Here is a 26,247-nt window from a genome sequence, read left to right as displayed (position 1 = left end):
AGCCGTCGAGCTCGTGAAGCAGCACAGCCCCAAGGCCCAGGTCCCTCGCGTCAGCTTGGACAACGAACTCCCTGTTCAGGTGGGGTAGTTTCAGTTCGGCTGTGGCCACTAGAGCTCAGGATAGTGCATGAAAGGCACCCTCCTGCTCAGGAACCCAGCTCCATCGTGCCGATTTTTTCAACAGCGCGGTCAAGGGTGCTAGGAGAGCGGCGCAATTCGGTATGAACTGTATAATAGTTAACCATTCCCAAAACGCGCCTAAGGCCCTGAATGTTCGCCGGCGTTGGGTATTCGAAGATAGCTCGCGCACGACCCCTGTCGATGGTAAAGCCCAATAGGGGAATGTGAGTCTCAGCTATTTAGGCTTCGGGTTTAGAGTCAACCCGGCGGCACGCAACCTTTCGAGGACGTCCTCCAGAGGGCGGAGGGGCTCCTCGAACGTTCGAGAGGCGACAACGTCATCGAGGTACGCCAGCACATAGCGTTACTTAGCATCCCCCAGAATGCGGTCAATCAATCTGGAACGTAACTGCAGCTCCAGAGTAGCCAAATGGCTTACGGATAAACTGGTAAAGGCCTCGGTGAGAGGTGAACGCAGTTTTCTCCGCATCAGCCGGCTCCATCTGAACCTGCAGGTAGCTACGGCTAGCACGTATTGCCTAGATTAGCCACGATTGAGCTCACGTTAGGCATAGGGAAAACATCCTTCCTCGTGGCCTCGTTCAGCCGGCGCTAGTCCACACAGTCGACAAGAGCCGTCTCTTTTGGGGACCACTACCACCGGTGAACTCCAGGGACCGTTTGAGCGTTCGACGATGCCGGTCTCAATAAGGTCATCCAATGCCTGGTCGATTGTCTTCGTTTTGGCCACACTAACGGGGTGAGGATTGCATTTCCACGGCAGTGTGTCGCCTGTGTCGATCCGATGTTGCACAAGAGAGGTGCAAAAGAAAAAAAAATTATGGGGTTTTACGCGCCAAAACCACTTTCTGATTATGAGGCACGCCGTAGTGGGGGACTCCGGAAATTTCGACCACCTGGGGCACACAAATCTAAGCACACGGATGTTTTCGCATTTCCCCCCCATTGAAATGCGGCCGCCGTGGCCGGGATTCGATCCCGCGACCTCGTGTTCAGCAGCCCAACACCATAGCCACTGAGCAACCACGGCGGGTAAGAGAGGTGCAATCTGGTCGTTCAGTGAACATCGCGCTGAACAGAGTCAGCAGCGATGACAGGCGTGCCTTCTCCTGCACCGACAAGCTGTCAGACAAAGGCGGCAGCGAGCAGTCCAAGCTGCTGCTTAACGGGATGGTCGCCGGGGTAGCCGGCACCTGACCGCCGTAGCAGCGCAATGCTCGTGAGATAGTGGTTCACACCGACCGTTTTCGCCGTGCCGGCCAATGGACCAGTATTGGCGGCGGAGCGATGGACACGAGCCAAAGGGGCAGCGCTAGGTATCCTCCTCCTCGCGCGTGGCATCCGGCGTCAGAGGGGCCGCCGCGGCCAGCGGGAGTGTAGCAAAGGGTTGCAGGGGGTCAGAAGGGCTTGCCCTATAGCCTCCGCTTGCGACGTCAATCACGATACCCATGCGTGCGAGGAAGTCGCGTCCAAGAATCACGGGCACGGAAAGACCCGGGAGATGCACAAAGCGCTGACGGCGCACGCGATTCTCCCAGCGCACAGAACCGCACGAGGTAGCAGTGCCGCTCACGAGGTGGAAGGCGGTGTCGCAGGCTCTCATGCGGACAGAACGCCGGTGCAAATGAACCATAACCTCTTCGCCGAAAAGTAAGACCGAAACCCCGCTATCCGGCAGCGCCACAAACTGCCGACCAGCGATCGTATAAGGTCGATGAAAGGCGCAGGCGTGGGGGAAGAGTCAGTTCCAGCGCGACACGCCATTGGAGCCAGAGGTTTGGTTTCGCTACCATGCGCTCCTGCTGTCACCGCCGGCGAGGGGGAACTCACTGGCGGGTCATGCCGTTTCCCGACGGGCGAGGAGGCTCTTGCGTGGAAGGCGCGCTTTGCATGTTCGAGCAGGATGGCCGCGTTCAGGATAATGGTAGCAGACATCGCCTCAGTCCGACAGAAGGGGCCTGGGCACGTCTCGAGCGCTACGTAGCTTCCGTTCGCTAGCCAAAGGGGCACCGCGATTGGATTTCCTCTCGTGCGCAAGGGCACGTGGTTCGCGTTCTCGTTGGTCGTGCGGGGCAGAACAGCGCGCTCGGACGTGCGAGTACGGGTCGAGAGCGCGGTCAGAAATGTCACGCGCATCTCGGTGTTCTCTCGTGGCTGAGGCCGCCTCGTATTTCGGGGTAACATGTCACCACCAGCCCACGCACACGAGGTTCGAGAGTCGGACGGTGGTGGCGGCAGGCTCGCGCTGCCAGTATGTCGCCCAGAATCTGCTTCGCATCGGAGGCAAGCTCGTTTAGGTCAAGATAACGGGCACTCCGAAGGTAAGCGGCGAAGGTTGGATGGGCTTAACGAATAGCCCGCTCCACCTTCTCGGCGTCAGATGCCAAAGGGTCAGCAAGAAGATAAGAGTTCCTGCATATTCCTGCATAGCTCTGACACACTCGAGCAGAGATTCGTCGGGGTGTTGAATGCGAAGCTCTAGCTCGCGACGGATGCGGCGCTCAGAGTCAGGAGGGAGGAATTCGCTGCAGAAAAGCGTCCTAAACTCCTCCATCGAACGAGCTTGGTAGCCGACAAGTCGGTCCCACCGTGCCGCGTGGGCTGTTAGCGAGACGGGCAATACAGTGCCTAGCATCGCGCTGTCATCCAGCCGCATTACGTGTTGACAGCGGTGCAGTGCCTCGAGGTACTCCGTAGCACTCGTGCGGTCCGAACAACCGCCGTATTCCGGGAGAGGTACCCGTAGGCCGCTTTGCATGTCTGGTTGAGGGGACTGGAAGTCTCCCTTTAGAGCTGCGAGCGCGCCGCTTCCATCAGGACTTGGAGAATCTGTGCGGCTGCTGTGTGCAGCGGCATTTGCTCCGGGCCAGGCGCGGCGGTCTGGAAAGGGCCAACCTGCGCCTGTTCTCCCAAATGCACGCCCGACCCTGAGGGTCCAGTAAACGGCATAAAGGAGAGCTGGGTTGCCGCTCCGACAGGTGCATGAGGCCTCAGACGACCGGCGAACGGATCGACGGCGGAGCAGGGTCGTTCACGTGCGTCGAAAATGTCGCTCAGCTGAGCAAGAGGCAAGCGGTAGTCGGAAAGCGCGACGACGTTGTCGGCTGAGAAGGGTGGCTCGCGCTCGACCTTGCCTACCAACTGCGCTTGGGACAAGGAGAGGCCAGCGAGCAGTTTTGCACCAACAGCGAGGCACGGAGGCTCTGCTGTGGCGCACCGGACATCTATCTAACTGCGCTCGGGACAAAGTGGGGCCAGCGAGCGAACTCGCGCCTACGGCAGAGCGGGAGTGCTCCGCGACGAATTCGTCCGAGAAAGGCGCTCGGGACAAAGAGAGCTCGGCGAGCGAGTTTGTGCCAGCACCTAAGCGGGGTGGCTCCGATACGGCGTACTCAACTGCGCTCGGGACGAAACGGGGCCAGCGAAGGGGAACAGCACGTCGGATGGGCTAGTATACACCTGCTCCACGCGCGTCTCAAACAGTTGAGGAAACTCAAAACAGGCATGGCTAGGACCAAGGTACACATCCGAGCGGTCGACATCACCAAAGGGCTGTCCAAAAAAGGGATCGCTCCCGGTGGCCGAAAACAGAGGGTCGCCGAGGCGAACCTACCTCATGCTGTCGGTGTCATCAGCGTCGAAGGACATTAAGTCCGTAGCCAGAGGATCACGCAAGAACGAGGGCCGTGAAGGGGCCTGCTCTGATGCCATGTCGAAACCGAGTCGTGTGCAGTTATGTGGAGATGAGTTTGCACAAGGCGCAGCCTACGAGCGGCGGTCAGGAAAGGGCACGACGCTCAACTCCGCAACGCACAAAGGCGCAGAGAAGGCTCCAGAGCCAGATCGCCAACAAACGCGTGTTTATTCACCCAAGATACATCACAGTGCGACAATCACGGCGCTTACGGGCAAAGGCTCACCGCAAGCCCGATCAAGTACGCACGGCCGCTGCGCTAGGGCTAACCGGTAAGCGGTCCACCAAGCGCGCGAGAACGAGAAGTCGCGGGAGCAACGGTCATATGCAACCAACTCGTTGCGGGCCTGTGAGCATCTGCCGCGGCAATAAAGCCATAAAGCGCTCAGCGGAAGAGAGCTCGGGTGGAGAGGGCGACCGGCGGCAGCCACTCGAGAGGCCAATCAGGGCGTGACGCTCGCGCCGCGATTCGAGCCGGGGAGAGAGAAGCACGGTTTGCGCGGGAAATTAGCTCCAGCGCGCTAGCCGTGTCCGCCATGTTGCCGTTACGGCGGCGGAGCTAGGCACAACGCGCGGGCTGTGGGTCGAGGCGCGGGAAGGCACCTCGATGCCCACAACGCCAAATCAACACTTCTGTGCCCGCCGCGATAGCTTTGCGGCTATGGCATTGCTCGAGGTCGCAGATTTGACCGAGGCAGCTGCATTTCGACGTGGGCGAAATAAACGTCCGCGCACTTTGATTTAGGGACGCGTTAAAGAACACCACGGGGCCAAAATTAATCCGGGGTGCGCCCCTACGGCCTGCCTCATAATCCGGTTGTGGCTTTGGCGCGTACAGCCCCATAATCAAATTCAAGGTTAATGCTTCTGCCACGATGTGATGTGCCATGTGAGGTAATGACAATGCTCAACCCTCTCAAAGGTTATGAAATATGGCGCACAACAATGCCTCAAGCTAAGACCTCTCCCTTTGCGTTTTGTGCACTATGCAAACAGCAGCGGTACACTCAAGGTAACGTTTAACAACAACTCGCCGCTCTTGTGTTGGACAAAACATTGAATTAAACATTCGCCGTCAACTTCACCGCTAATTATCGTCAATCAAAGCAAACAGCAGAGAAAGCTTCGCTTACATCGATTCCCACAGTGCGGGGGAGCTGCATATTTTTTTTGGAGTGTTGTGTGGCAAGATACCACCAAAAGGGTGTAATTTTTGCCTAAGAGTGTAGCTCACGATCGTCTACTAATCCACGCTGTCGTCTGCATGATCCCGGCATGCTCTGCATGGAACACTACTGACGTCATACACAATATGGCCTGTAACTGAGGAGGAGGTAGAGTGTTCCAGGCAATTAAATTTGCAAAAAATCGGTGCAACTCTCAAACCTGCTTTTTTTGAGGACATAACGGAAGTGTTCAGAGGAACGTGCCCAGCGAATATCATAGACATCCGTTTACATCGGAAAACCGCTGGCGTTGCCCTTAAGGCACCTTTATCCACCTTAATTTGCCCTAATCCACTTTAATCTTCTCTCATCCACCTTAAACCAATCAACTTTGCTAATAATTAATAACCTCTTGTACACGGCTGGACATGCTTTGGTTCGCTTCCGGCCTTCCTTGGGCCACGTGATATTTTCTGTCCCTCACAGCGGGACCTTGAAACAGAGATCTACGGATTTCGCCTTAATAAGGAGGAAACTTACGACCGCTAAGAAGGCCGAATGTTGTCACGTGCCCGAACGCAAATGCTTCACGTGCATAAGGAATGCCAAGACTTTCATATGACCAGGCGTTCGTTTTTTATTGCTCCTTCTGTACTTCATTTTAGTATTCATGCACAAAAAGAGTCAACGAGATTAACGGGACGCAATTGCGGGAGCCGAAAAGACGTCATACAGGGCAATTACGCGGTGTCCAAACTATGTATATGACGTGTTTTCGGCTGATAAAATCGCTTTCGCCGCATTCAACCCGCAAAAAGATCGCCTTTAAGATCCGCTTATAATAACCAGACGCGCTTGGCGGCCCAATGACCCAATCTAAAGGGGAAAGCCGAATCGACATAGACATCCTGCTGGCGTCAACAGACGTAACGTCAACGTTCCGTGGAACGCGGGAACTGCATATTCTATGCTTGCATCGCCCGACAGCTTTGACTTTGAGATCTTTGAGCAAAAAGAGGTCGCTAGTACCGTCACACTTGCGCGATGTCACGTGCTGTGAGTACCGACACATCTGCACCTACGACATCTACACTCTCCAACAGTCCGAGCCCGGTGACCATGTCGCAGGCGTCAGACGCCGGCGGGTCCGAATCGCAGGACAGTTCCGGATCCCAGGATGCCACGCCAGGGCGCAACCTGCGCCACGCGTACCGCACTGTCATTGACAGACAGGTGGATGAGGAAGAGAAGCTTCCGGCCAATGATGCTCTGCTGACGGCAGAGGACCTCTTCGATGACGTCACCCACGCACCAGAGGCCGTGCTGGACTCTGACATCGTCAGCGCTGCGGCATCCCGGGGACTTCAACAGGCCGCCTCGTTGCCATTGAACCTGCGCAAGTTCGACCCGGAACATTTCGCAGCACGGGTCCGCGACTTCGTGTCGGACACGTCCGACTCGCCGACTGGTCCGCTGACAGAGAAGGCGTGGGCGAAGCTTGGGAAGCTCGCCGAAGGAACCACGAAGACGAGCTATCCCTTCTGGTACGTGTACGGCTCGGCAGACGATGCACCGGTCAAGACGAAGCGGGCGCCGGTCGAACGCACGGTGGAAGACACTCCTGACAGGGCGCCGACCGTCCCTAAGCAGGTAACGCACGCAGTGCCGTTCCGAGAAGTGACCCGATCGCGAAGCTTTTTTTTTTTTTTTTTGGTCTTAGCAATGGAAATGAATGAGCTGGTTGATTATCCTTACACCGCACGAACTGGCGGTGCCGAAGAATGGTATAACAGACAGAAGCGCCCACACCCTTCTTCGCCATCCTCCAGTTTTGTTCTGTAGTCTTCTAGTCAATGTTCCTATATGGTATAATACAGACTTCAGCAAAGTTTATGCTTACAGTCTGCGACTTCTCTTGCAAGCTGGCTTTTGATTAAGTGCTGGCTGACCCTGTCTAAAAGCATCATGCATGAATGAAAACAGCTAGCTGCAGATGTCCACATTTCTTCTTAGAGCGCTTCGCTACAAAGAATGCAATAACAAAGCAGGCTAGAGTCAAGGTATCAAACAGAATACTGTGCTGCTTGCGCAACCTGTGCCTTGTGCATTTCATGAGCATTGTCTCTTAAATGGGCCAGCAACGCACAGACAGCAATTTCTTACAGCGAAGCTGTTAAGGGCTACTTTCCCCACTATAGTGTCCGTGTGTGGAAAAAATCCCGAAGGTAGTGCAATTGCTAGCCAACCCGTGCCGGAGGTGACGCAGGCTTTAAGCATTCCCCAAACGTGGCAACATTTAACAACCGAACTCTCTCGAATCAGGCTAGCTTAGCAGGCCTCTTTGAGGAACTATCTAGCATTGTTTGGGATATCATTGGCCTTAGTGAGGTTAGAAGAACTGGTGAGGCTTATACAGTGCTGACTAATGGCCACGTACTCCACTATAGAGGACTTCCAGATAAGAACCAGTACGGAGTAGGATATCTAATCCATAAGGACATAGTGGGCAACATTGACGAATTCTATAGCATTAATGAGAGGGTAGCAGTAGTCGTAATCAAACTTAATAATAGGTATAGATCAAAGGTAGTACAAGCCTCAGCTCCAACATCCAGTCATGATGATGATGAAGTAGATCAGTTTTATGAAGATGTGGAGTTAGCGATGAGAAAAGTGCAAACTCAGTATACTGTAGTAATAGGCGACTTCAATGCAAAAATGGGGAAAAAGCAGGTTGGTGGACAAGCAATTGGCAACTATGGCGTCAATTCTAGGAATGCTAGAGGAGAGATGGTGGTAGAATTCGCAGAAAGGAATAAGCTTCGAATAGTGAACCCCTTTTTCAGGAAGCGTAGCAACAGAAAGTGGACCTGGAAAAGCCCTAATGGTGAAACAAGAAATGAAATTGACTTCATACCATCTGCTGATCCCAGCATCCCAGATGGTAAAAAAAACCAAGCAGATTGAGAAACCTCTCAATAAATTGTTTAAAGGTTAGAACAAAATTACATTTTTAAAGAAAATATAGTTGTCATACCTTTTCAGTCTAAATTGATTGTTCTTTAGTGTCCCTTTAAAAGAGCTTGCACTAACCAAGGTTGTTTTAATATTTCCACGATGAATTTGTAATGTACTTCTTACGTGTGCTTGTCTTTGTGGCATTGTTTTGAAAGTGTTCTTATAGCCTACACTTCCTTTCATGTGATTTCAGGTGAGCTCCGTGGAGCAGACAAACCAAGAGACAACAACAGGCCGTGTCGGTGTGATCCACCAGCTTCTGAAGGACTTGTATAATCAGACTAGAGAGCCAATACCATATTTTGAATTTGTACTCCACCCGCAGTCATTTGCCAAGACATGTGAAAATATATTTCACCTGTCGTTCCTAGTCAACGAGGGCCACGCCCGTATAAAGCCCGATGAGGTTTACCAGGTGGTGGTGGAGCCTGTGTTTGGAAACACTAGTGCTGAGCGTGAGGCCAACAAAAGTGGAGTGTTCTTGATGACGATGACCATGAAGAAATGGCAAGACGCTGTCAGGGCATTGAATCTCACAGAGCCTGCGATTCCAGATTAGTTGTATTGAGCGTGTGTCCGTGTCCAGGAATGGTGCCTGGTAGTTCAGAACTGATCCTCTGTTGGCGTTCTTGATTGCATGGCTCACTGCATTAAAGAGGAGATGCTCCTCGAAGCAATTTTTTTTTACTACTTGTATTAGAAGATTCAAAATTCAGTCAAGTATGGAGTTTTCTGTGCATATTTCAAATATGGCACTACTTTTTGTATAGCTGTTAATAGTTTTAGAGTTATGTGATGCACAGTGCCAAAATATAGTCATGTTTATGGGCACCTTTATTATGTAATAAATTTTCACAGAAAGCACCGTGCTGTAGCTTGTTTAGCTCTCTGTAGATCGCAAAGTGCCGATATCTAGCCGAACAGTGTGTACAATTACTGAAACTATGCAAAAAAATTATAACATTTAAAAAAAATTTGTTTCTCAATTCTCTGAAATGTAACCATGTACTTTCGCAACTTACCGCTCGGAGATATTGCAATTTCAAGTAGATATACATTTGCACTGTACATATCTTCAAGAGTATGTATGCCAAATTTCGTTACTATAAGGCAATTGTAAGTGTACAAGGCTATTTTCGTGTGATAGTGAAAAAAATTAGTTGAAGTGTCCTAGCTTTCTTTTTTTTTTTTTTTTAGTTCCAGTAATTGTACACGCTCTTTGAATAAATATCGGCAGTTTGTGGTCTACAAAGAGCTAAACAAGCTACAGCACAAAGTGTTTTGCAAAAATTTATTACACAATAAAGTGCCCGCAAAATAACTATTTTGCCATTGTATAGGACTTGACTCAAGAACTGTAGCAGCTGCACAGAAACTAATGACATGCTTGAAATCTGCTTAAAATGCTCTATAGGTGGTTGGATTTTCATATCTCAAGTAAAAATATTAAAGAAATGTTTCAGTTTTCACGTACGGGCCATTTGTAATCTTTGCGATGCCGTGCCTGTCGGTGCCAGAAGCCAGGTGCCACGTGAGAATACTGACGTGTATTTCTCATGCTTCTTTTTTACAATTTTCACAAGCGTCTAGTGAATGCTAGTAGTCTCGTTCTTGTTCGCAGCCTCATTCCTGCAAGTTTACTTTGTTCTACCTCCCAGCTCAAGGAGCCCCAAATGATTTCCAATTCAGTTCAGTCATTGCTGTTTTATATTTACTTCATAGTTCTGCATATATTGTCCTCATTTCAAATAAAGTTATATGTGTTGTTTATTCCTTGTACTGAATGGGAACATCGAATAATGAAACATGTTTCAAGAAAAATTTTTCTCCACATATGGCAGCAAAGCAAGTGCAAAGTACCAAATAATGCACACACATGCCGAAAGCCTGTAGTAGGCACTGAAATAAGAAAATGCATATGACTTGTTCACGGCAAGCAATCCGAAGAAAACTGTGATGGATTCATTCTCTAAAGCTTTGCAGTTGTTTTTGAATGATTTTGAAGTGTGGCTTAATGGACTACACATCTCTCAATGTCAACAAAAGTGCACTCCTTGCATTTCCTTTAGCTTTTTCTGTTTGAATCTCTTTAACATTTGGTCAAGAAATAACTTCTTCGTAAGAATTGCTAAAATACCTGTGTGTGATTTATACAGAACAGATCAATTAGTATTCACAGAATGAGTATATCGTGTAAAGAAGTAAATGCAGTTTGATTCTTTCAAAGAGTTAGCAGCAGTCATTTCGGTATGCAAAGAGGACTATGGTGATGATTTATTGCTCGTATGCCTGCCCCATTTTTGTAGTTCTGTTGCAGGTTATTTTCGGTGTCCTGCTTGCAAATTACGACCTCTTATTTTAGAACACGAGGCATTACATTTGTCTTGGCTGTCCAAAATTTGTAGTGATTTGCATTCGGTTTCCTGTACTGACAGTCCAAACATTTCTGAACATTTCTGATTTTCCCCAGAGAGTCTCCTAATTGATTGTGTTCATTCGTAAGCTGGCTGCATCTTTTTTTGTGTCGGTGGTCTCGACTACTGTCACCAGGTAATTCTTGTGCAGAAGCTCTTAGAACCATTAATTACAAGTAATGATCCATGATGTGGTTATCCCAAATGTGTTGCCTCCTACAGTTAGCATTGAATTTGATGTGTTTCCAAAAAATGCTTCACTGCTTAACTTCTAATAAGCTATTTAATAATTAGCTTGTTAGAAGACTACCTTGAGAGCCTTCAAATAAATGCAGTGATAGCCACAGGTATTTCTGTAAATGAAGAGAAGGCAGGAGGAGGCATTTTTTCACTAATGAATTGGTCATTTTCTCTTTGACTGTCTGACACCACACCGATATTCCAGGTAAAGTTATTGGAGACCACTCTAGCACTACAAGAACTTCCCACGTCCGTTTCTTCAGCTGTTATCATGACCAACTGCCTGTCCGTTTGTTCTGTTCTGTCAATGCCAAATTCGTCTGCCATTCTCAGAGAATTTTATTCATCTATTCCCAACACTTACGTCTTGTCCGTTTGGTATGGGCGCCAGGTCACACAGGCTTAAACAAGTCGGCAGGTACACAGGCAGCGGCATCCCTTATGGTACCGGTCCTGAGGGTTCTGCAAACTTCCGATATATACCGCTGCTGCAAGATTGAGAAAATTTCTGTTCATAAGAACATGCAGAATTATCCGTCCTCAACAACACTGACTGTCAGCACTTTAATTCCTACAGGCACAGTGGATGCTGTTGCGCAAGAAAATTTTCAAGTTACACTTACTAGGCTGTGTTGGCTAATGCCACTGCTTAATTGTTATTTGCACTGGTCAGGTTTGGCTCCTTCCCTTGTATTTTATTGCAATGCGGAGCATTTCCTTGAAGAATATAAGTTTTCAAGTCAAAGCAAACAACTTCTAGAAGGTCCCATTTGCCCACTTGGGGTGCCAGGACTAGGTTATTGCAATAGGAACATATGTGATGCCATATTTAATTTTACAAGTGAAACAGAGACTGCCATGCTAATTTTCTCTATTTTTTTTTCGCACCATAAATGCCCTAAAGTTCACATTGCGAATGATTATTATACCTTTAATATCTTTACAAAATCAGCCTATGGTTTCCTTTTCCCCTACTACCACTCGATTCATGGCCTATTAGCGGTGAGAAGTCGGAGCGGCACCCTCTTGTGAGCCAGGACACTGATAGCTCTAGCTCACTCAGCTGACACGCACACGTGTTTCGTGCATTCTAGGAACTGCACTGACACAAGCCATGCCCTATGAAGGATGCTTTGGCTGCTTGTTGCTGTCACACCTGCAGTGCAATTTGATTTTTCCCAAAACCGTGCGACTGGCTTATTTATTGGAAGCTACAGAGTAGAAGGGGTACACTGTTCTTGCAATGCAGAGGAGCACTGTGTAAGTATGTAGATAAGCGTTCTTGAAGTAACTGCAAATTCAATGTGTAAACATTTGTATGATATCTTTTTCAAAACGTGAAGATTCCTTATACTACATAATTGAAGGCAGGCACTTAATTTCATATGGTACAGCAACCTTACTATTTGGTGTGAACGTTGCAAATGCGCGCGTCAGGATACTGCCTGCAAACCTTCCACCAAGCTTCTATTGGTCTGATTAGCTGTTCTAGTCAAATGTTGGCTATATTAATGTATAAAAAGTAGAGCTACACATGTATTCTTAAGTTACTTGCTACTACTGTCTCAGTTCTCATCAGCCCCTTGGAATGATTGCTTAGGGCTGTTGGTGCGAATAAAAGCTTTGTGTTCTGTTCTAAGAGGAAGCTTTAGCTCGAGTCCAAGTCCTATTTAGGTATTCAAAGACATGTAAAATGCAGAAAAGTTTTCGTGAGACAAGCACTGGACTTATTTAAACGAAATTTGTTCCATTTGGGAAAAATTTGGAAAGATAGAAGCATGAAGTTTACAAATCCATAACCCGACACCAAAGTAGGATATCGTGGTTCTGTAAATTGCACACGTTAGATTATCTCAAGCTTGCAAATTTTATACATAAATTTATAGCATACGTGTAATTGTCGCAGTGTTCATGAGGGTATTGGAAAAGTCCTCGCAAATTAGCCGTATATTTCAGAGTGGCATAGGATACATAACTTTTGTAAGCTTTAGATGTATTAAGTTCAGTTTATGCAATTGTGATGCTTTTTTATTGCTGAGTTAGAGTTGTTAACTTGATGCTTACTAATGATGCCTTTTGAAACTCAATACTCTTTAGGTTTGCTGCTAGCTACCAGCATTTAATAATGGCCTGCTATAGAGGTCTGCCAGATAAGAAGCAATACGGGGTAGGATTCCTAATCCATAAGGATATGGTGGGCAACAGTGACAAATTCTACAGCATCAATGAGAGGGTAGCTATAGTTGTAATCAAACTTAATAAGAGGTATAGATTAAAGGTAGTACAAGCCTACGCTCCAACATCCCCACATTACGATGAGCAAGTAGATTAGTTTTATGAAGATGCTGTATTAGCGATGAGAAAAGTGCAAACTCAGTATACTATAGTAATGGGCGACTTAATGCAAAAGTGGGGAAAAAGCAGGTTGGTGGACAAACAATTGGCAACTACGGCGTCAATTTTAGGAACGCTAGAGGAGAGATGCTGGTAGAATTCGCAGAAAGGAATAAGCTTCGAATAATGAACACCTTTTTCAGGAAGCGTAGCAAGAGAAAGTGCACCTGTAAAAGCCCTAATGTTGAAACAAGAAATGAAATTGACTTCATACTTTCTGCTGATCACAGCATAATTCAGGATGTAGAAGTGATAGGTATTTATTTATTTCACAATACTGCAGGCCTTTGTCGGGCCCATGCAGGAGTGGCTACAACATGGAATACAGTACCAAAAAAAAAAACAGTAAAAGTGAAACTACTGAATCCAAAACAAAAAGCATTAACGCGCACAAAAATGAACATGGTACTCAATAAATACATACTCTGCTTAAATGAGCGGTTCGTGAAGCAGGAAAAACAATGTTTACCATAAGTATGGATCGACAAGAGGCTGCATATGAAATAGAGGTAACTGCAGTTACTTATCACTATTCAAATTCCAGATTCTCAATAATGTCAATAAATGCATTGGCAGATGGGCAGTTTACGGCTCTTGAGGATAGCATGTTCCAATGGGAAATAGCGTGCGGTAATAAAGAGTACTTGTGAGTGTTATTATGGCTGGGATGGTGCCACATTGATTTATTGATTCGTTCGGGCAGAAAGTCTGAGTGGTGCTTGAATGTATGTTGCTTGTGGTATTCGATAGGAGCTGTGATAAAGCAAGTATAAAAATTTTAATCTCGAAATCATTCTATGTTGAGCCAGTGGTTGAATGTTAGCCTTGACACGCAGGTTCGTAATGCTCGTTTGACGCGAATATTGTGAATACATAAATCTCAATGCTAAGTTCTGTATGCGTTCTAGTTTGTCAATTAAATACTTCTGGTGCGGGGCCCAAATAATATCAGCATACTCTAAAGCGGGTCTAATGAGGGTTCTGTATGCATTTAATTTAACACTCGGAGGTGTGTTTCCAAGTTTTCTTCTCAAGAAATGTAGTTTACCAAGTGCCTTGTCATATATGTTATTTATATGAGCTTCCCAATTTAATTTCGTTGTAAGAGTGACTCCGAGATATGTGACCTCATCGAATTTTCTTAGTGGTATATTATTTATTGGGTATGTAAACTGAAGCGCATTTTTCTCATGTGTGAGGGAGATACTGGTAGTTTTTGTTGCATTCAGTTTCATCCCCCATTTGTTGCACCAATTTTGTATTGCAGCTAACGAATTGTTTAGTTTTACCTGATCCTCTCTGGTAATCACTGTTGTGTACACTATGCAATCATCGGCGAATAGGCACATTTGAATAGGCGGCTGAATGCATGAACGAATATCATTATGTAGATCAGAAATAGGAGGGGCGCAAGAACTGAGCCTTGTGGTACACCAGAAGAAAACGATGTAATCAGACATAATATCATTCATAGCTATGCATTGCTTTCTGTTTTCGAGATAGTTCTTGATCCATGATACTGTTTTCTCGTGTATACCAATGGCAGTTCATTTAGTAATAAGATCTGGATGAGGAACAACATCAAAGGCCTTTGAAAAATCTAAGAAAATGGCATCTATTTGGCTTCTGTTATTTATTGCGGTAGCTATATCATCTGTTATCTCAGCTAACTGAGTAATAGTACTTACACCTGAATGGAATCCATGTTGCCGGCTGTATAGTAGGTTATTATTCTCTAAGTGCAATATTATGGCCTTATAAATAATATGTTCGAACAATTTACTGGATGCACATGTTAATGAAACAGGTCTATAGTTACTTACGTCGAGTTTAGAGCCAGATTTGTGCACAGGTATTACTTTGGCCATTTGCCAGTCGTCAGGTATCACTGAAGTTTCCAAAGATTGCCTGTAAATTATGTAGAAGTATTTTGGCGTCCAAACTGCATGTTTTTGAAAAAATCCGTTTGATATAAGATCAGGGCCACAGGGTTTCTTTACATCCAGTTTTTGCAAGAGTCGAAAAATTCCTTGGTCGATATCTATTTCAGGCATTGGATTGTCGAACTGATACCGTGGAAAGGGGCCGTTAAAGGTAGTTCTGTTAAATACAGATTGAAAAAATTCATTAAATTTGCTTGCTATGACGTCAGGCTGAACAACAGTCTCGTTTGAAACAATAATCTGCGATACGGCGTGCCGCTCCCTCGATAGGTAGCGCCAGAATTTTTGTGGTTTATTCGTCATGTAAGAAGGCAGAGTAACAGTGAAAAAATGCTCCTTGGCCGTGTGGATCTTATCTTGTAGGAAGCATACAAGATCTTGAAGGTCACATGTGGTTTTCTTTCTGCGCTTCGCTTCATTTTACTTTTTCGTTTTAAATGTATTATTTCGCGCAATACCCAAGGATGTTCTCTGTTCACTCATTTCTCTCTGGAGGGAATGTAGTTTTCATCACAAAAATGTACAATATTCTTAAAACGTAGCCATAATTCATTTACGTCAAGTAATGAAAACTGCAGAAAACAGGCGTTCAAATATTCTGAGATAGCATTGTCATCCGCTCTTGAGTAATCCATGATAACAGCAATCGATGGCCTAACGCGTTCACGGTTTCCTAAAATTGGGCAGGAGAATACAATCATTTTATAGTCCGAAATGCCATTTTCAATGTTTAATGTGTTATTTTGAAATAGGCTGCTTACGAACATCAGATCAAGCACAGAACATGACGGACCAGCTATTCTAGTCGGTTTGGAAACTAGTTGGTCTAGAGAGAAAGTATATGAAATAAACAATAGTGATTCAGCACTTCTCACGTCAGAGCTGTGGTGCGAAAGATTACTCCAATTGATTCCTGGTAAATTGAAATCACCTGTGATGATAATATTGGAGGGTGAGTTAGTGTGTTGTGCAACGTAATCGTGCATAACGTCTAGATATTGAGGGGGCGCATTCGGAGGTCGGTACACACCACCCAGAAATAAGCTTTTTCCATTAAATATAAGTTTACACCATATGCTTTCATGGTCAAGTATGCTGTTTAAAACTGTGAATTTTATGTTAGATTTAATTGCGACAGCTACACCTCCCCCCCGCGATTCTCTGTCTTTCCGTATGAGCCGATAAGAAGGTGGAAACAATTCGGAATCTTGGACGCCTTCGTGAAGCCAGGTTTCCGTGATGACTATGATGTGTGGTCATGGGCTGCAACTATGCTTTCAAGTAGGCTGAACTTATTGACTACGCTGCGCGCATTCAGCGATAACACTCTGATACATTTAGTATGTTGTCGTCACGTGCCACCACAAGCTGCTGGGCCAGCGTGTGCAGATGTTATCGGTTTAGATCGTTCAATTCTTCGGTTCTCATACTCATTCCATATAAAGGTTTTGACATTTATTTTTAGTTTATCAAATGCCAGTGATACCTTTGCCCCTTTCACCTTGGCACTTACTGCAGAACACCATAACTTAGCCATGTGTGTCGCATACTTTCTTCGCGAAATCTTCAGATATTGAAATCTGGGTGTTTTTCAGCTTGATAATATTTTGTTTTTTTCAGCGAAGTTAAATAACCTGATAATAACGGGGCGTATCCTTTGGCTTTGCTTTGTACTGATTCTGTGAACTCGTTCTATTGAGTTAATTTCTATTCCTAGAATCGTCTTAAGTATACCGTCTCGCACTTTTGCTTCAAGTGTTTCGACATCTTCATCAGAGCTCTCACTTAATCCATAAATTACTAGGTTATTCCACCTACTTCTATTTTCTAAATCATCAACCTTTGATGCCAGAAATTCTACTTGTGTCATGGTAGATTTACACAATTCCTCGCAGTGTACTATCTTGTCTTCGCATTCTTTCCATAATCCCCTTTCATTCTCAATAACTGTCATTCTTTCTTGCAAATCTGCAACTATTGTCTCCACATGCTTGATATTTGAAGACAGTTGTTTCAGTGTTTTGTTTGTTTCCCTTTGTTCTCTTAGAATGCGTTTCATTAGTTCCTGCTGCACACATTCATCTGAATCAGTCAGGGCCTGGATTTTGTTCGTCCCCGGATGTTAGTAACATTAAGCAGACAACATTAAAACAATCCTGCAAAATAGCAACACAGCATTGTGGACTTGGGAGCACCGTCAATGTTACGCCGTTGTTTCTAACTGAAGAGACTAAATGCTTGTCACTAACCTGTCCGATCAGAAAAAATTTGATCAGCATCCGTGCTCATTCGGTGCTTCCAAGTCCACTGAAGGGTATGTCGAAAAGGCTGCTGCTTTTATCCGAGTGCCATTATGTCCCCGTCGACGTCACCATGCTGGTCAGGTGGTCCCAAAGCAGTGCACGTGGTATAGATTCTTGAGACGTGTTTCGTCCGATGAAGCCAGCAGGGCAGACAGCCGGAGGTAGCAGCAGATAGGCCTGATGCAGCGCATGCTCAGACCCTGCATTGACGAATCCGGTCCTCAACAGCACAATCTGTGTGACCAGAAAAAATTTGATCAGCATCCGTGCTCGTTCGGTGCTTCCAAGTCCACAGGGTAGGGTAAAGTGCAGTGATCATAGGTTAGTGAGGGTTAGGATTCACCTCAATTTGAAGAGAGAAAGAGCAAAATTGGTCAAGAAGATGGAGCTGGGCGGGTCATGTAACGCGCCGGTTAGATAACCATTGGACCATTAGAGTTACAGAATGGGTACCAAGAGAAGGGAAATGCAGTCGAGAACGGCAGAAGACTAGGTGGAGTGATGAAATTGGGAAATTCGCGGGCACTAGTTGGAATCGGTTGGCGCAGGGCAGGGGTAATTGGAGATCGCAGGGAGAGGCCTTCGTGCTGCAGTGTACATAAAACAAGCTGATGATGATAATGACCAGCTTTTAACGTTTTCTTGTAAATGCTATGAACCTTATTAAAATGTGTGCACGTTATTTTCTTAAAAAATTATTTGTTCGTTCCCATATATTGCGGCTCCTGAGCTAAAGCTTCCATTTAGGACCAAGAGCACAGAAATAGAAGGTGATGGGACTGCTTGCCATAAAGCAATCCTGCACAGTGGCATTCAGAGTGCCTAGGAGAGCTTTATGCAGCAGAGCATTAGTGTGTTGCATTAAAGAGGAAAACTAATGTACCTTGTGCAGCACGAAGTTTTGAGCCACCTTCCTTTATGTACAAGCAGAACTGTTCATTTCCTCGGTCCGCAAAGCACCTCCACATAAATAAGACGGCACCAGCCTCCTATGTGTGTGATTTTGAACACCTCAGTGAACTATTATAATTTCACTGTGTTCCGCACAGCTAAAGAGGCTTCCATTTCTAGTTGGCTGCAACTTTGTCTTGAAGGCATATCTAGCCCAAAGGGTTGCGCCAAGCAGCTATGTCGGATTTGAAAAATGTGTCGTATCTGTTCTTCACACAATATTAATTCCCAAATTACTGACATGAGTTGAACACGAAGCATTAAAAGGGAACAAGTACTGATCACTGTCTTTTCATATACCGACAACAATTGACAGTCTCCGTTTGATTCACTTTAATTCTGTTATAACCAGCGTCAAACAACCTACTTTTGGTAAGCAGTTCACAGAGCAAACTGCGCCAACAGAATCTCAATTCCAGTGTTCAGTCCTTAAGCTGCTGTTGGACGTAGCAATCAACAAATCTGAAAAATGGGTGCTTTACCATGTTACAGAACATTTCTACCAGTTACGCAAGCATTTTTAATTAAGTTACTTGCTACTACTGTCTCTGTTCTCCGCAACAGTCACTTGGAAACATAGCTCACAGCTCTTGGAACAAGTAACTGGTCGTGACAAAGAAAGTTTTAACGAGTTAAAATCAAGGTAAATTTTGTAGAAATCATATGTAACAAGCATTTATTGCACACTTGTTACACCACAGCAAATATTTTATGATCTTTTAGTCAGATATTCAAACCCATTTTTAAAGGGCCACTAAAGAGAAAAAATGATTTCTTATGCATCAGCAAATTACCTTTCTACGACACTAAAAACACCACTCTTACCACAATCAGATGCTTGGCAAGCCAGAAAAAGCGAAAGAATGAAAGACGGGTGGCGACGCCTCCCTGAAGTTCCTGCACCTGGTCACTGTGACATCATGGATTTTGATGGCATCTTCTAGGGCCTACTTACTTATATAGTGGTACAGATGCACTAAATTGTGTTCTAAAGGAACCAAATAATAGACATAGCAAGTTTCGGGAACTTTTACTCAACCAACGCGGCCCAAATGCGAAAACATACTTTGGAATCTGACGTCACACTGACGTACCGGCCATAGGGGTTTCGGCATAAAATTCAAATACCGATACTTCGATCTTCATTTTCACATCTAATAATCAACCTATTATTTTGAAATGACTGCCTGCAGGGTTCTCAAACAACGCTTTATTAGTCTAAACCGATTTATTGTTTCGCTTTAGTGCCCCTTTAACGCCTATGCTTTACCCTCTGCAATGGCTTAGTGGCTATGGTTGCACTGCTAAGCACAAAGTCGCAGGCAGAAATCGTGGCCTCGGTGGCAGCATTTCGATGGAGGCGAAATGCAAAAATCCCGATGTCCTGTGCATTAAGGGCACCTTAAAGATGCTCTGGTGGTCAAAATTAATCCGAAGTCCCCCACTACAGCGTGCCTCGTAAGCAAACCATGGTTTTGGCACGTAAAACCCCAGAATTCATTCATTTAACGTTTATGCTTTGATTATTCACCTAAACTGCAGCTCCAAAAAGCTTGGAATGCGCTGGACAGAGCTCCATTGACCAACACCACAAACGCTATTTTTGAGAAATACCATGTGTGCTAGCTAATGTGGGCCAAACTGTTTAAAAAAAGAAAAGGGCTTCAAGGTACGATGATGGGACCTACGGCATTTTGTTAGCCATCACCTAGCGCACAGTGGTAAATTTGTGTTATCACTGATTAGCTAGTTACTCAAAACTTATTGACTAAATTTGTAGTCACTTGCATAATTGCGTAAGCTCAATGTCAAATTCTCTATTGCATTAGAAAACATGATATTCAACAGTTCACAACTGGCTACAGTTCCCCAGTTATTAAGAATGAACACTACTGAATGGCTAACTTCGTGCCTGCAGAAATTTGACAAGGCAACAGCATATATAGTTGCTGATTGCAGCTAATAGTAGCAGGAAGCTATGCCCGGAATGCCGGAGATGCCAGATACAATCCCTGGACCAATATTTAGTTAACAGCAATCTTCCTTTCTGCAGGTGTTGCCTTTGTAGCTTTTTGTAGCTACAAGGTGGACACCAGCTTTTCCTTTCACACCGTATGCGCTACTGTACAGCAGGAGAAGGAGAACATGCTTTATTCAAGCTCACAAAAAAAGACATGGAATTACGGCTCAGGACATGTTTATTCAACAAATATTCTTGTACTTGCAGAGTCTTGCAATGTTTCTGATTGACTGGCACTCATTCTTACTCTTGCAAGAACTTGAGCTCACTATGGTCTCGTTGATGAGCTGATGCAATTCAATAGACTCGTACAGGACTCCCCTATCCACGACACTTTCTTAAGAGCGCAGCTTTTAGGTGCCTGTTCCTGTGTTGGCGTAACTGAGCTAATGAGCACAGCGAAGGATGAAAGACGTGAGGAGGAGGGTATAGCGAAAGTGGGAAATGAAAAGCGTAGTGCGGCGACGATGACTATGAGATTGCACCAGAGTAGCGCGCAACGTCTGGGAAGTCTGTTTGCGGTGGCTGCTGCAAATCGCACCCACGTGTCACCCACGCACTGCCTCTCACGACCTCCACATTAGCGAGGCAGTCGCGCCAGCAAATATAGCGTGAAATGAAAGCACGTATAGAGCTGCGCTCAAATTTCGCATTAGGCAGTATCGACATCATCAGTGAATTTTGTGTGTGTGTTGAGAAGGATTTTCCGCAAGGCATAAGGAATAGAGGAAAGTTGAACACTTCCAACTCTGCATCGTGTAAGAATTGCAGCAGTGTCTTTGGAAACCATTTGTTGTCCATCACCTAACGGTCACAGTTTTCAGGTAGGTCTGGCTTCAGTCCAGCCTTTTTTCAATTCTCAAGTATGATCGCCCGTGTTCCAGGACACACCCACAGCATGTATTGAGCGTCTGGTTTTCACTGGAGCCAAGCACTTGGGGCACATTCCTTGGTCTCCTTTGTTGACCACCCTTTTCCCAATATCTTTGTGGAACACCTCAAATGCACGAGAATAGAGCTGGACTAACGACACTAACGACTATAACTACAAGACCAGCAGGAGTGCAGAGAAATGAATACACAACCATTACAATCCACCTATTATACTTGGGCCTGAAAATACACAAATTTGACAGTGAGAGCATGTGCAAGAGGTTGCAATACTTTTTATATCCTAATAGAATATAATAGCCACGATACCTCCATTCGAAGCAGTAATGAACAGGTTGCAGAGATACCTTCTATAACAAGCGATGAGGTTAGAAGGGCCTTGCAAAACATGAAACTGGGAAAAGAGACAGGAGAAGATGGAATAACAGTCAATTTAATCAAAGATGCAGGAGACATATTGCTTAAAAAACTGGCGGCTTTCTATACAAAGTGTCTATCGACTTCAAGGGTCCCAGAGAACTGGAAGAATGCAAACATTATTCTAATCCACAAAAACAGACGTTAAAGGATTGAAAAATCATAGGCCCATTAGCTTACTTCCAATATTATATAAAATATTCTCCAAGATAATTTTCAATAGAATAAGGGCAACATTGGACTTTAGTCAACCATGGAAACAGGCTGGCTTCACGAATGGATACCCTACAATCACATCCATGTCACTAATCAGGTAATCTAGAAATCCGCAGAGTACAATCAGCCTCTCTTTATGGCTTTCATAGATTAGGAAAAGGCATTTGATTCATCAGGGATACCAGCAGTCATAGAGGCATTACATAATCAAGGAATACAGGCCACTTACGTAAATATCTTGGAAAATATCTACAGATATTCCACAGCTACCTAAATTCTACACAAGTAGGAAGATACCTAGGGGTCAGACAAGGAGGCAATCTCTCCAATGCTATTCACTGTGTGCTTGGAAGAAGTATTCAAGCTATTAAACTGGGAAGGCTTAGGAAAAAGGATCCACGGCAAATATCCCAGTAACCTTCGGTTTGCAGATGACATTGTCCTGCTCAGCAACACTGGAGGTGAGTTACAGCAAATGATTGAGGACCTTAACAGAGGGAGTATAAGAGTGGGGTTGAAGATTAATATGCAGGAAACAGATAAGGATGAATACCCGGGCAAGAGAACAGGATCGCCAGTTAGCCTCTAGAGTCTGTGAAGGAAGGAGTACGTGAGAAGGAAATTCACAGAAAAATAAAAATGGGTTGGAGCGCATACGGCAGACATTGTCAGCTCCCGACTGGAAGCTTACCATTATCATTAAAAAGAAAGGTGTACAATCAGTGCATTCTACCAGTGCTACAATATGGGGCAGAAACTTGGAGACTGACAAAGAAGCTTGAGAACAAGTTAAGGACCGCACAAAGAGCGATGTAACAAAGAATGCTAGGCATAACGTTAAGAGACAGAGAGCGGTTTGGATCAGAGAGCAAACGGGTATAGCCGATATTCTAATTAACATTAAGAGAAAAAATGGAGCTGGGCAGGTCATGTAATGCGTAGGTTAGATAACTGGTGGACCATTAGTGTTACAGAATAGGTGCCAAGAGAAGGGAAGAGCAGTCGAGGACAGAAGACTAGGTGGGGTGATGAAATTAGGAAATCCGCGGGCACTAGTTGTAATCGGCTCGCGCAGCCTTTGTCCTGCAGTTTGGTTCCTATGGATATGGCTCAACCAGCTACAGGGGATCGGGCGACAATAGGTTAGAAAGGATGAATACTTCAATAGAATTTCGTAATTTAGAAATGATATTAGATGAATACTAATCGTTACTATCTATTTTCAGGCTGTATTATTTTAAAATTTGAAGTTAACATTTTTGTGTTCATATAGAGGAAAGTAAAACAACTAACATGGCACTCTCTTTGTTTCACTTACAAAATTAAATATGGCATCAAATACATTCCTATTGCAGTGTCCTAGTGCCGACGCCCCAAGAGAGTTTCACAGGCAGCGTAATGCGCAATCCAAGTTGGCGAAGGGGACCTTCTAGAAGTTTTCTGTGCACGTAGAACCTACAACACTATAAAGAAATGTTCTATAGTTTCAGATTCATTGCAATAAAAACAATGAGGGGAAGGTGCTAAACCAGACCTGTAGGAATAAAAATTAAGCATTGGTATTCGGCAACACATTCTGGTGAATGAAACTTCACATTTTCTTGAACACCACCTGCTATGCCAAGGGAATCTAACGTGCTGGAAATCAGTGTTATTTAATACATATGATTTATTATGTTCTTCTTGAACACAAAATTTTCTAAATCTTGCAGCCGTGATGCATGCCGAAAGTTTCAGGATCCTCAGTACTGGGCCTCTACGAGATGCTGCCTGTAGTGCGCCTGCCGACTCATTTAAAGCGAGTCCCATGTGTCCTGGTACTCGTACCAAAAGGATGAAGCGTAAATGTTGGGGGATAGATGAATAAAATTCACAGAGAATGGTAGATAAATTTGGTACTGTTAGAGCAGAACAAACAGATAAGGAGTTCATTGATTCCAGCTGAATAAATAGATGAGGGAAGTTTTCGTACAGCTAGATTGATAGTCAATAACTCTGCCTGAAATACTGGTGCAAAGTCGGGCAGTCGAAGAGAGAAAGACCAATTTAATGATGGCAAAAATATGCCACTCCTGCCTTCTCTCCGCTCACAGAAGCATCTGCGGCTATTACTGTATATATAGGGAGGTTCTCAAGGTGGTCATCTAATAAACCTTTTAGGTACCTAATAGGCAGAAGCTTGGTGTTATTAGGAAATATATTATCGAATTCAACACTTACTGTCGCAGTAGGTAAATTTGGGAAAACCATATCATGGATTGATACTTGCAATGGTTCGAATAGCTTCTGCACCAAAATTACCTGGGGACGATGCAGTTGAGACCACTGACTCGCGAAGAATACAGTCGGCTCTCGAATGAACACATAGGAGGAGCGTCTCTGGGGAGAAGCACAGATATTCAGTAATGTCTCAACTGTCAGTATCCGAAATCGAGTTTGAAGAGAAGGCAGGTGAGTTTCATGATAAATATTCGCTAGAAATTTTGGAAGGCCAAGACATAGACGTAACGATTCGTGTTGTAAAAGAACGAGAGGGTGCAACTTATAAGCAGGACCTCCAGAAAATTATACACAACCAAACTCTAACATGTGGCGGACTTACATACAGTAAATCATCAGCAGAGTCTCCCTGCGCATTCCAAAATGACTGTTGCTGACTCTTCGTAATAAACCAACAGCACATGCTCCTTTAGATGTGATGTATTCTATGTGTGTCTGCCAATTAAGCTTTTCTGTATGTCATTCCCAGATATTCATGATTGTACCTGTGGAATTATCTCCTGATCATACATCAGTGTTATCTAGATGGGAAAAGTTAAGGGGAAAACTATGACAGCACTTTTGTTAACACATTTGTATTCCCTTAAGCCACATTTCAATCTGATTCAAATACGTATGATGTTTTACAAAGTCTATGCATATCGCTTGACACCGAAAAAAATGCGATATCATCAGTGATACGTGTACCTGCAAATCATGGTGTGTAGGAATGACTTAGTAAAATATTAAATAGAATGGGGGAAAGTACTGCACTTTGAGGAACACCCATTGTCTGTTTGCAACATGGAGAAGAAACACAGTTTTGATAGCAATAAAATGTACATCTGCTCAGGAAATTACGTATACAGTTATGTACTGTGGGAGACTCATACTTTCAAGTGTGCCGATCAAGATGGTGTGCTCAACACTGTCATACGTCTTCGCAATGTCTAATGCCACTAAGGCCGCATACTGGTTGTTGCAGCGAGCGAGTTGAATTCGACTCGCCAAGTCAACATGAGCACACCAAATTGAGCACCCAGGCCTGAATCCTATTTGAGAGTCACTTAATATTAAGTTGTTGCCTATCCACCTTTCAATATGACCATACAATACTCTCTCGATTAAATTCACAAGATTTGAAGTCATAGAAATAGGCCTAATGTTATCTATTGTGTCCATCGCCCTGATTTTTAAGTAGAAGAATTACTTTGGCAACTTTCTAATTTAGATATATCCATGTATTCGGAATTGAAAAATTTATGAATTTGAGCAAATCCTGGGGAGACAATTCGAATATTTTTATCATTGCTGTGGTTATGCCATCAGGAGCCCCGATTCTTCTAATGCGACTGCTGTGAATTCATCAGCTTGTTCCGGTGCTGGCATAAGATAGGGTAGAAGTGACGTAAATCGACTCTCTAGGTCTTTTGCCATCTCCTCCAGTGACTGCACCAATTCCGTGAAAATTAAACTAACAGATTCTACATTTGTTGGGGCTGAAAAATCTTTTTAGGCCGTAAGAACCTAAATAGAGCTTTTTTTATTGCTAGACTGTGATAAATAGCTGTAATGTTTTGCGTTATAATTTTCTTCGCTTCGTCAACTGTCTACCTGAATGTAGCTGCAACAAATTTAGTCATTCCAATTACGTGGACACTGGTCCTGCAGTAACTTCTCCACGCTGCTTTTCGTCTTCTATATTCGCATTCACAGTCACGATTCCACCAAGGGGAATAAGTACCACCTTTGGTTTACTGCATACTGAATCTGGATTTTGTATAACTGCCACTTATCACGCAACACAAATTAAGCCCCCTTACTTCGTCACTTAGTCCTCCCTGCTTATTTAAATTTGATTACTATATCAATATTGGTATAATATATATATATTCTATATATTTATATATATATATAGAATTAATATAGATGCTTATTGACCAAATTAATTTAGCACGCGATTTTAAAAATTATTGGAAGGCCGAGGTGACAGCAGACCAGGACAAAATGACACAACCCGAACTGAAAAAGTCAGGTCGAGCACCAAATGCGATTTCTGGGATACATAGGTTGGGGTTCTCGAATTTACCCAATCAAGGTAATTTGATGAAGTCAAATCTAACAATCGTTTGCCAGAAGAATTGGACCGATAGCCCCATGATACATGGTGAGACCTATTT

General features: G+C 44.7%; 1 protein-coding gene and 1 long non-coding RNA gene across 4 annotated transcripts in view; one reads left to right on the top strand and one right to left on the bottom strand.

Annotated features, from left to right (window-relative positions):
* LOC126545497 (uncharacterized) overlaps window positions 1-26,247 on the bottom strand; it is a 62,077-nt gene that overhangs the window by 31,563 nt on the left and 4,267 nt on the right. For 2 of the 3 annotated variants that reach the window (XR_011892329.1, XR_008608578.2), the window contains exons 2-3: window positions 17,260-17,547; window positions 11,038-11,161 (exon numbers count right to left, since the gene is read on the bottom strand). This is a non-coding gene — a long non-coding RNA (uncharacterized lncRNA). Of the gene's footprint in view, window positions 1-6,315; window positions 6,394-11,037; window positions 11,162-17,259; window positions 17,548-26,247 lie in introns of those variants that run through there. The other variant, XR_008608579.2, reaches the window with a different exon arrangement.
* Window positions 3,803-9,789, top strand: LOC126545496 (non-structural maintenance of chromosomes element 4 homolog A-like). The gene is made up of 2 exons (XM_050193388.3): window positions 3,803-6,651; window positions 8,213-9,789. The coding sequence occupies exons 1-2, from the start codon at window positions 6,046-6,048 to the stop codon at window positions 8,576-8,578; spliced, it is 972 nt and encodes a 323-aa protein (XP_050049345.1). The 5' UTR covers window positions 3,803-6,045; the 3' UTR covers window positions 8,579-9,789.

This window comes from Dermacentor andersoni, chromosome 1, assembly GCF_023375885.2.
Source record: "Dermacentor andersoni chromosome 1, qqDerAnde1_hic_scaffold, whole genome shotgun sequence".
NCBI lineage: Eukaryota > Metazoa > Arthropoda > Arachnida > Ixodida > Ixodidae > Dermacentor > Dermacentor andersoni.
Note: the sequence above shows the minus strand (reverse complement) of the source record. Positions and strands in the feature narration are given on the sequence as shown.

What these genes read in the sequence shown, in the direction of transcription:
- LOC126545496 (XM_050193388.3), top strand. Translation starts at nt 6,046, where the DNA reads ATGTCACGTGCTGTGAGTACCGACACATCTGCACCTACGACATCTACA. An exon ending in CGCCGACCGTCCCTAAGCAG is followed by an intron (nt 6,652 to 8,212) that starts GTAACGCACGCA and finishes ATGTGATTTCAG; the next exon opens with GTGAGCTCCGTGGAGCAGAC.